The 9,742-nt window shown below is 62.3% G+C and overlaps 1 protein-coding gene across 1 annotated transcript in view; it reads right to left on the bottom strand.

Annotated features, from left to right (window-relative positions):
* NCOR2 (nuclear receptor corepressor 2) overlaps nt 1-9,742 on the bottom strand; it is a 160,842-nt gene that overhangs the window by 56,948 nt on the left and 94,152 nt on the right. Inside the window, 1 exon segment of the mRNA XM_007448653.1 lies at nt 3,850-3,992. Within this exon segment, the coding sequence (XP_007448715.1) occupies nt 3,850-3,992 (143 nt within the window).

The following is a 9,742-nucleotide window of genomic DNA, read 5'->3' as shown; positions in this document are numbered from 1 at the left end:
GAGGGGGCCCGGCCAGCAGGAATCACCAGGACCTGTCTCCCTCCCAGGGTCTGGAGGGTGTGGGACAGCACCTTGTTGAGGACTGCTTACATTCTCCAGTGACAGGGAACTCACCCAGGCACCATGGGTGGCCACTGTAAGGACTGATGGACCCAGGCTGATGGGCCCCCCCATCCCTCACTGAGCTTTCTCCGCAGCCTTCAACCTAAGTCCACTCGTTCGCTGTCAGCAGGGAACGAGAACCCGTCCCACTCTCCACAACAGCCCTTTCTCGTCCACAAGTGACAAGCAAGGCTCCCCTGTTTGCTGGCCTCAGAACACGGCCCCCCGGCCCCCACCTTCTGGTCCCCTGCTTCCCAGCAGGACCAGCCTCTGCTGAGTTCTGTGGGAGCCACGTCCAGGAATACAGGTATGGGTCCAGGAAGGGAAGCCAGGGGCTCCCACAGACTTGGGTTCAAACCCCCTCTGCGGTGTCTCCCTCCTGTCCTCAGCATCTTCACCTGAGGACGGGGCCAATGGTGGCGACCTCAGGGGTCTGGGGGAGGGGCCCAACCTGGGCCTCGGGGTCCCCCTGCTGTTCACGCCTCCTCCCCGGCCCACCAGCGATGCTGCCCAGCCACCGGCATGTTCAGAGTCTGGGGACAAGGAGGGCGACCGTCTCTATCAGCTTTGGCTACACTTCACTCAGACCAGCACGATCCACCCCGAGCCCGGCCCCTGCTGGGTTGCCCCTCAGCTCACAAACCTTCAATGGCTCCCACTGTCCATTAAAGAAAGACCCAGCTCCTCTGCCCAGCAGGAAACCCCACCCACACATATACCCGGGGCACCTGCCATTGCTTCCCTGGCATATAGTAGGCGCTCAATAAAGGCTTGCTGAGTGTGTGATGAGGATAACGCCCAACACTTATTGAGCACACATCGAGGGCCGGGGCTGGCCCTTTACAAATACGAAAGCCTCTGCTGCTCACAGCAACCCTACGAGGGGGTCTGGGTCTTACCTCCTTTTACAGAGGAGGCAGCTGAGGCTGAGTGCTGAGGCCACGAACCTGCCGGCAACAGTCAGGAGGCCACAGAGCTGGGGTGTGAACCCTCTAGCCCACAGCCCTCCTCCATACCATCCTGCTCGGCTGCCCCTTCGAATGAGTGAGTGAATGAATCAATCCATCGACTAATCAATCACTCAGGCAATCCAGGAGCAGACGTACTCTACACCCAGTTAACAACCAAGGGAGACACGGCACCCCAGCCGCCAGGCATCTGGCGGCCATGGGCGCATCACTACTGATGCCACCACCTCTGCTACCAGTGATGCCACTACGGCTCTCTCTTAGTAGCACTCGCGATGTGCCAGGCCCAGTTCTAAGCACTTCACACCCATTCACTCGAATCATTCCCACAACAGCTCTTTGAGGTGGGAATTATCCCCATTTCAGAAGTGGGGAAACTGAGGCACAGAGAGGACAAGCCACTTGCCCAAGATCACACAGCTAGGAAGTGGCAGAACCTGGATTCGAACCTGGGTGTCTTGGGCCCACAATCCCCACCCTGGCTGTTTCTGCACACGTTATTCACGAGAGCACCTTGAATGCCCCTGAGAAGAAAACGGGGTCAGTGGCTTTAAAATAAAATAATGATGATCCCGATACTACTCCCAGTAGTTAGAGCAGCTAACCCCCACGGAGCGCCCCCCTCTGGCAGGCACTCAGTCCTTTATACGTGGTAACTCATTCGCTCTTCCCCTGAGTTCTCGGGGTAAAGGCTATCATTCTCCCGCTTCACAGATGAGGAAACTGAGGCTCACGGGGTAAAGCCGTTGCCCGAGGTCACACAGGTGCCAAGTCATGAAGCTGGCGCTTGACCCCACTTTCGCCCTGGAGCCCAAGCTGCACCATCCACCTGGCTGGAATCTCTGTTTCCCCAACCCACCCTCTCAAGTTTTGGGGCCCCCAGGGGCGCAGCAGGGCCGTGCCCCAAGGAAACCTGGAAAGTGAGGTGGGGGCCAGCAGGCTGTGAGAGGAGATACCTGTAACCCAACAGCCTGGGAGAAGCGGGTGGGTGTGTGGGCACCGGCTGGGCTGGGCTGGGCTGAGCAGGGAATGGGGGGAGGGGAGAGGCAGGGAGGACAGGTCAGAGGGAGAAGGGGATGAAGCAGGAAGATCCCTCTGTCCCTGGGGCGATGCTCAGGGCCGCACTCCCAGCCCAGTTAATCCTGAGTTGGTGTGTAGAGGCCGACATCCCGCCCCCATCCAACCACCACCACGGCCAGCACCACCATCACAGAGCTGGATCCTCTCTGCGCTGCGGGATCTCAGCAAGCGATACGGACAGGCGCTCCTTGGCCTTGGCCCTCACTGAGCCTTCCACCCTGCCAAAACCAGAGTCCTGAAAGCTCTAGAAAAAAGCAGAGCTCCCTGTGTTTCAGGGGGCCCTGCCCGAAGCTCAAGGAGCACCGGGAACCAACTGCACAGCAGGTGGGGAAGGGGCAAGAGGCACAGCCTAACCAGACACCACGGGGAACGGGCACAGGCAGGGGCCTGGCTGAAGGAAACCTGATGGTCAGCCTCAGCCCTGACCACAGGGCCATGGCACAGCGTCCCCCCTCTGGCCTAGGATGCTTGGGGTGGGGGTGGGGAGTTGGGGAGCGGTGCCCCTAAATTCTGCACAGTGCTCAAGGAGCGTTCAAAGAGGGTGATCCTGTCCCTGGCCCACCTGCCATGCCGTGTGACCTAAGCAGCCTGCTCGTCCTCTCTGGACCAAGGCAGACTCCATGGTGGAGCACCTCAGCCTCCCAGGACAGGGTGCACATACTTTAAACCCAGCACAAGCAGCCCAATCAGAGGGAACGGGGAAGGTGGAGAGCTGTGCGTCCCCCTCTTGTACCTTCATATCTACAAGGAAATATGCAGCCTGCCGATTAGAAGCATGCATCCTCAGGTCATGTAGTTGTGAGTTCAAACCCCAAGTCAGCTGTTTATGAGCCTGGCTGAGCCTCAGTTTCCCCAGATCTGAAATGGTGACAATGCTTGGCATGTCCCAGGTGTGCCCAAAAGGGGGAAGGGAGGGGGATGGAGGGAGGGAGGGAGGGAGGGGGAGAGAGAGAGAGAGAAAGAGAGAAACAGAGAGAGAAAGAAGGAGGGAAGGAAGGGGGGGAGGGAGGGAGAGAAAAGGAAAGGAAAGGAAAGGAAAGGAAAGAAAGAAAACAAGCCACCCCCAAACGGCCCTCGCTTCCCAGTAACAGCTGCGGAGGAAGCAGCCTCTCCGTGGAGACCATTCACGGGCTCAGTGAGGCGAGCCTGCCCCGTCTGTGCTCCTGGAGGAGGGAAGGTCCGTGCCTCTTCTCGATTCCCCTGGAGGCCAGGGCTGGGCCGGCTGCTCCCTGACCTGTCCACTCCTCCCCCGGGGTGGCCCTGAGACTGTGAGTTCAAATGGAGTGCGGGAGATGCTGACTTAGGGTTCCTCTGCCTCGGGGTCTTCATTCCAATGTGCTGACAGCCCTGAGTCCCTGGGGAGTCAGTGCCTGGCCCACCGAGCTCCTTCCTCCCTGCCCTGAGCCCTCACAGGCACTACGGGCCCTCAGAGGTGTGTGACCGAGGAGTGCTGGGGGGTGGAGGTGGGGAGGCAGAGGTGGGCCTGCGCATCGCAGTACCCAGGAGGGATGCTGACGGGAGGGATCCACCCCTTCAGCATTTCCGGGGGGCCACGGAGCGGTGGTCTCGAGGGGCTGAGACCTGGGCACAAGAGCTGGCGTCAGACCCCTCCCCACCCAGGGCTCCCAGGCTGCAGGTCTGGCCCACAGGTCTGGCTGGGGCGCACAGGGCAGGGGCGGGGGCGAGTGGGGAGGCTCACCATCTTCAGCTTGTGCTGCTGCAGGATCTCATCCAGGTTCTGCCTCTTCTTGTAGTTAAAGTAGAAGTTCTTACACTGGGACACCGTCTTGGAGCCCACCATCCGCGCGATGGCCGACCAGTTCCGGCCGTGCTCCAGGAGACCTGTGCCGGGGAGGGCGGCAGCTGAGGGGCAGCAGCGGGCTGGACAGGCAGCGGGGGCCCGCGCCCGCAGCCTGGAGGGCAGACAGAGCCCTGGGCGAACGCAGCCCTGATCCCGGGGCTCAGGCTCACTGCACGGGTCCAAGGTTCCCGGAAACAGATGGCTGGGGTGGGGGACACCAGAAGGGTGTGGGAGGCCTGGGCTCCCCGGGGCTGCACGGGACAGCCTGGGCTCTAGGAACTGGAGGGGCAGGTGGGTGCAGCCCTGGGTGTACCCCTGCTGAGGCCACTTTGTCAAGGGTTCCGGGGGCTGAGGGCTGAGGTCTGGGGCGCAGACCCCGCCCGGGGCCCCACCTCTCCTGCTCCCCTGGCTGTCTTGGCCCCGCACTGACACTCGCTCGCAGCTGCAGACGAGGCCTCGGGAGACGGTCTGTTTTCCGGCCGCACCAGGCCAGAGAAAGGAAGGAACGTGTGAGCAGGGCTGGGAGGGTGGAGTCCGGCTTGGGGTGAGCTGGCCCGGGATCCTCCGCGCCCAGGTTAACTGGGGCACACCCAGAACCCAGAGCTCCCCGTGGACGCCTAAAGGCCCACCCTGGACTCAGGGCCCACCAGGCGTGGTTCAGGGTCTGGGAGTGGACTTGCCCCCCCAGATCACAACCCCCCCCATCTCCATGAGCTTCTCACACAGCCTCACAGACTCCTGATGTGGGGAGAAACGCCCAGGAATTGGTAGACCCCATCCCAAGTTCACCTAGGGCAGAGAAAGTTCCCTCCATCCCCACAAACTCAGGCCAGAGCTGCACCTCCCAGTCCTCTTCCGTTCTCAATGCCATAGACACCAGGCTCTGCAGAAACACCGTTCCCCCAGCCCCCCTGGAAGCCAGCCCCGAGTCTCAGCCCGTCTGCCCGCAGCGCTCCCAGCACACGCCTCGCACAGGCCAGCGCCTCTGCGTTTTTATTCCTTGCATCTCCAGGCAGCGCGCCTTGTGTGGCCAAGTCAGCCCGAGCAGGTAGGGCCTGCCGCCTTCCTGACGGCTGCAGGAGGGGCAGATGGGAGGCTCCGGCCTCCGGGGACTGCGGGGCAGGACTGGGCCCCCAGAGGGCAGCAGGCGTGAAGCCTGAGTCACGGTACTGGGAACACAGCGGCCTCTGAGCCCCAGAGCTAGACTCATAAGGACTAGCGAAAGATTTCCCATAAAGAAGTTTGAGGCTGTTTTCCTTGAATCGAATCAAGCTGCAAGCAGGGAGGGCTACAACTGATGTTTTTCAGGGGTGCGGGAGCGTAAGGGGCAGACAGTCTGTGTGTCGGTATTTTCTTTCTTTCATCCATCCATCCATCCATCCATCCATCCATCCATCCATCCATTCATCCATTCATTCATTCAAACATGTGCCGGCGGCTTGCTACATACAAGGCCCGCACAGAAATAAGACAGCAGCAAAAACAACATCAACCAACCAGCAGGTCACACGGCCGAGCACCCTGGAGTTCGCAAAGCCCTGCAAAGACTTGGTTCCCTCTTCTTGCTGCTGAGGCCGCGGCTGTTTTCCCATCCCCAGGATGGGGGAAACCGAGTCTCCAGAGATCAGAGGAACTCACAAGCTTATGCGGTGGGCCAAGGGGCCGAGTGGACGTGGGACCCAGCTTGTCTGCTCTCCCGCCTCTGGGCCCGGGGGGTGGGGTGCTAGACTGACAGGCCACCTGCTCCCCTGCAGAGGCCACGGGGCCACATGGCCCCAGGGCAGCTCCTCAGGGTTCCTCAAGGACAGGCACGGAGGGGAGGGCTGGGGCATGGGATCAAGTGTAACCCAGCCCCCTGACCTTTCCCTCCGCCTGCGCCCGCAGCAGCTGCCACTTCCACAGGACCTGGCGGAGGACGACGGGGACGCGTTTATTTATATTTCCCCAGCCGGGGCCAAGAGAGCCCAGGCAAACACGTTGGGCCGGAACCCCGGGAGGGAGAGGGCGGGTCTCCCATCTGGGCCTGCTGAGGGGTAGGTATGTGGGGTGGTGGTGGGGGGGGGGCGACGAAGGCCCGGGTTTTTCTGCAACACAGGGCACGTTAGTTCACGCAGATAATGAAAAATGGTGCCATTCGTTGGGTGGGGTTGGGGGGGGGGGGGGGGGGGGGGGGCGACGAAGGCCCGGGGTGGGGTACGAACCTCAGCGAGGTTGACATTTACAGACTCAACACGTAAATAAGGAGGGCGCTTGGAGCTGGCTGGGGGGTTGGGGTCCTACTTAACTCCACTGGTGGCAGAAGCGGGAGCTTGGGTGGAGGGGTCACCCGGCCCTTCCCAAAAGCTGCTCTCGAAGGAGTGCTGGACTGAGCTGTCCAGAAGCCCTGCCAAGAACATGCTGTGTGGTCTCCGCCATCCCCTCTGCTCTCTGGGCCTCAGTTTCTTTAGCTGCTGCGTGAAGGGCTGGGGTGAACGTCCTAGCATTGCTGGCTAGGGTCCCTGGGGTGGGAGTGGATGGGCATGAGCTTCCTTCTGGTTCTGGTTCTGGTCCCGGGAACCCCAGACTGAGGGTGCCAGGCACAGGGAGATTCACTTTAGACCCCGCCATGCCTCGGAGACCACATGGACCAGACCCAGCTGAAAGCCCCCTCCCACCCCCACGCCGACACCCCTCTACCTGGAGAGAGCACCTCTGAGCATGCGCCAACCAAGACCCCCAAGATTCGCCCCAAGCACAGACCTCCTTCCGGAAGAGCCCCAGCCCGACAGCCAGAGAGGCAGGGGAAGGGGCACCAGGAGAAAGTGTGTGTGGGGGGGGTATAGAACTCCCGAGTCCGCCGCCCTGGGGTCCCTGTCGCCCCGGGGGTCCCTGTCACCGTGGCCCAAAGTCCCCCCCCATCCCAGTCCCCTCCCCGGAGCCACTCACTCACATCCTCTCATCTGCGTCTCCCCCTCCGCCAAGTTTTCCGGAAACATACGGCTTGGAGGATGCTCCAGGGATCGGAGCTGGGAGCAGCGGGCTGGGAGGCGGGAGGCTGGGCGGCCCTGGTGCCGGCTCCGCAAGGCTTCTGGCTGGCGTCTGCTGGCGGCTCAGCTCGGCCTCACATCCTTCTCGTCCAACGGCGCGAGGGAGGGAGGGAGGGAGGAGGGAGGGGCCGGGCGGTGGGAGGGCGGCAGGCGGAGGCTGGCTCCGAGGAGGGCGGGGAAGCGGCTCCGTGCCGCGCGCCGTGGTGGCCCAGGGCTCCTCCGGCGCTGCCACCCCTGAGCCGTCCCCCCGCCCCCCCGCAGCTGCGGGTGTGCCAGGTGCCCTTCGCCGATGCGGGCGGGCGGCGGGAAGGTGTCGGCTGTGCCAGGCGTCACCAGGGAGCACAGTGTCAGCGGCTCCTCTGGGCACCAATGTGCCCAGCGCGGGCGCTCAGCCCCCGGACCCCCGACGCCCCCGCGGGGCACAATCCAAAGACCCCAGAGCCTCTCGGGCAGCAGCGCCCGGCAGCCTCGCTACGCGCCAGGGCTCGTCCGATCTTCCTGCTGCCTGACCCAGCGAGACGCGTCAGGGCTGAATGTGACCTCCAGACGGAGGCTCGCGGGAGGGGCGGGGGAGTGTGGCAGAAGCCCAGGTTCGGAAGGGGCGGGCCAACTTGGCACTGGCTTCCCCCTCCCTCTCTCCCCATCCGTGGCGGTGGCGGCGTCAGCAGCGGTAAGAACAGACGAGGGTTCAGAACAACACAGCTTCTCCACCCCGGCAGCCGGGAGCAAGCAGCTTCCGCGGTCGTTCCCCTGCGCTGGCTCCACCTGTGGTCCGCCCCCCTCCCAGCCTGATGCTGCCATGGTGGCCAGGCCCTCCGTGGGGGGCTCTGGAGGTCTGGATGGGCTGGAAGGCGGCAGTGGGCGGGCAGGGCTCGCCTAGCATTCTAGGAGGAAGCTTAGAACTTGAGGGGACTCTTCCAAGTGCAAATGAGACCTCCAACCCCTGAGGATGGGGGGAAGGGTCTGGAGCCCGTCAGAGGGCTCTCTGCTCCCCGAGGGTCTTGGGACTACTGCGGCCTCTTTTTTCCCTCTCTGAGATACCCGTGACGTGACGACTGGGTCAGCCCGCGCCCCATACGAACACCTGCTATGGACGCCCCAGGCAGCTCCCAGGAGGTTGAAAGTTAACTGAGTTGAACTTTGGAGCGAGATCCAGGTCACGACCGATTTCTCCAACTCCGGGGTCACTGACCTGCTTGTCCCTTCAGCCCTCAGCCTTTCCATCCTGCCCAAGAAACCCAAGGAACGACAGGCCACAGGTCTCTGAAGCACCCCGATACCCCTGCTTTGCCCCCAACCCTCGCCCTGGGCCCTGGGGCACACCCGCCAGGGCAGGCAACAGATCCCAACCACATCAGGGATCCGGGACGTCCTGCCGGAGTCCCACGATCCGTTCTCTGCAAGGGAGGCCCAAGACGGCTTTTAAGGATGCCAATCCAGTCGTGTCACTCCTCTGCTTCAAATCTTCCCATGATCACCCAAACCTCTTGGAATAAAATCCAAAGGCCTCAGCGTGGTGCATGAGGCTCTGCAGAGCCAGTCCTGCCCCGCTGTCCAGCCTGCTTCCTACCTCTCCCCTCGCTCCAGCCACTGGGACCTTTTCTGCCCAGCCCTTGGATGTGCCCCGGGACATTTGCACTCACTGTCCCTGCTGCCTGCATGGCTTTTTCACAGCTCTCCTTCTGTCTTCCTTCAGTTCTCAGCTTCAAGTGATACCTCCTCAAGAGAAGCCTTCCCTGACCACTCTCTCCACAGTCGTCCTCCCAGCCACCCTGCCATCATGGGGTTTTGTTATCTCCAGAGCACTTATCACTCCCTGAAATTAGCTCCTTGGCTCCACTGCTTGTGGACAGCCGTGTCTCTGCACCCACAACTGCTAGGCGTGCAGGAGGCATCAGGCAAATGGACAAAACTCCAGACACCGTGGGTATCTGGGTTTGGGAGCCCTCTGGGCATTCCCCCCCAGGCATCTCTGCTGCCTCTCTGAGGCTCCCAATTAGGAGCTCCGAAGAGAGGAGGGAGCTGAGCAGTTTATCCCCCCGGGGGGGTCCTGGACCCTCCCCTCCCCAGAAGAGACGTCAGGGAGTGCCCGCCTCTCACACCAGGGGCACGTCCACACACTGTGTCGGCGCTCCAGACGGCAGATTCTGCCAACGTCCCCTGTGGTCTGGATTCCCTGACCTCACTTCTAATTCCTAAGGAAGGAGTTTCGCTCTGAAGTGTCAAGAGGCGGGAACTAGGAAGTGAAATCGACCAAGACAGGAAGTCAAGCCAGGCGGTCTGAGTCACAGACTTGGAGCGCAGAATGAGGTGAAGGGGCAGGGGGTGGCCGCAGAGGTGCCACTGAGAGGGGCTTCTCTGCGTGGTGGCATGTGGAGGCTTGGCCAGCCCACTCTGGCCGTCCTGGCTACGCTCGGTGGGGAGCTTCCCATACACTGTCTGGGGGCCTGGGACGAACTGTTCTCACGGGAGCAGTGACTCACCCTCCTCAGCTCACGTACACTGGCCCCCAGAAAGGCCTTGTCCCTGTTCTGTCCCTCCGCACTCTGCCACCCGCTCAGGGTCCCTGCTGTAGGCAGCTCTCACCTCTGGGGTCTTCGAACCTGTACCAGTAGCCAACCTCCCCCGACCCCGCCACGGGCGAGTTCTGATAACCTGGGGGCAGGAGGAGTCTTTCTAGCACCTGCAGTCCCCACATGTCATCCATCTGCATCCTGGGAATGTCACAGCTGCTCCCTCGGGAAACCAGCGTCCGCCACCCCCTC

The sequence above is a fragment of the Lipotes vexillifer genome, unplaced genomic scaffold (assembly GCF_000442215.2).
Source record: "Lipotes vexillifer unplaced genomic scaffold, Lipotes_vexillifer_v1.1 scaffold21, whole genome shotgun sequence".
In the NCBI taxonomy this organism is placed as follows: domain Eukaryota; kingdom Metazoa; phylum Chordata; class Mammalia; order Artiodactyla; family Lipotidae; genus Lipotes; species Lipotes vexillifer.
Note: the sequence above shows the minus strand (reverse complement) of the source record. Positions and strands in the feature narration are given on the sequence as shown.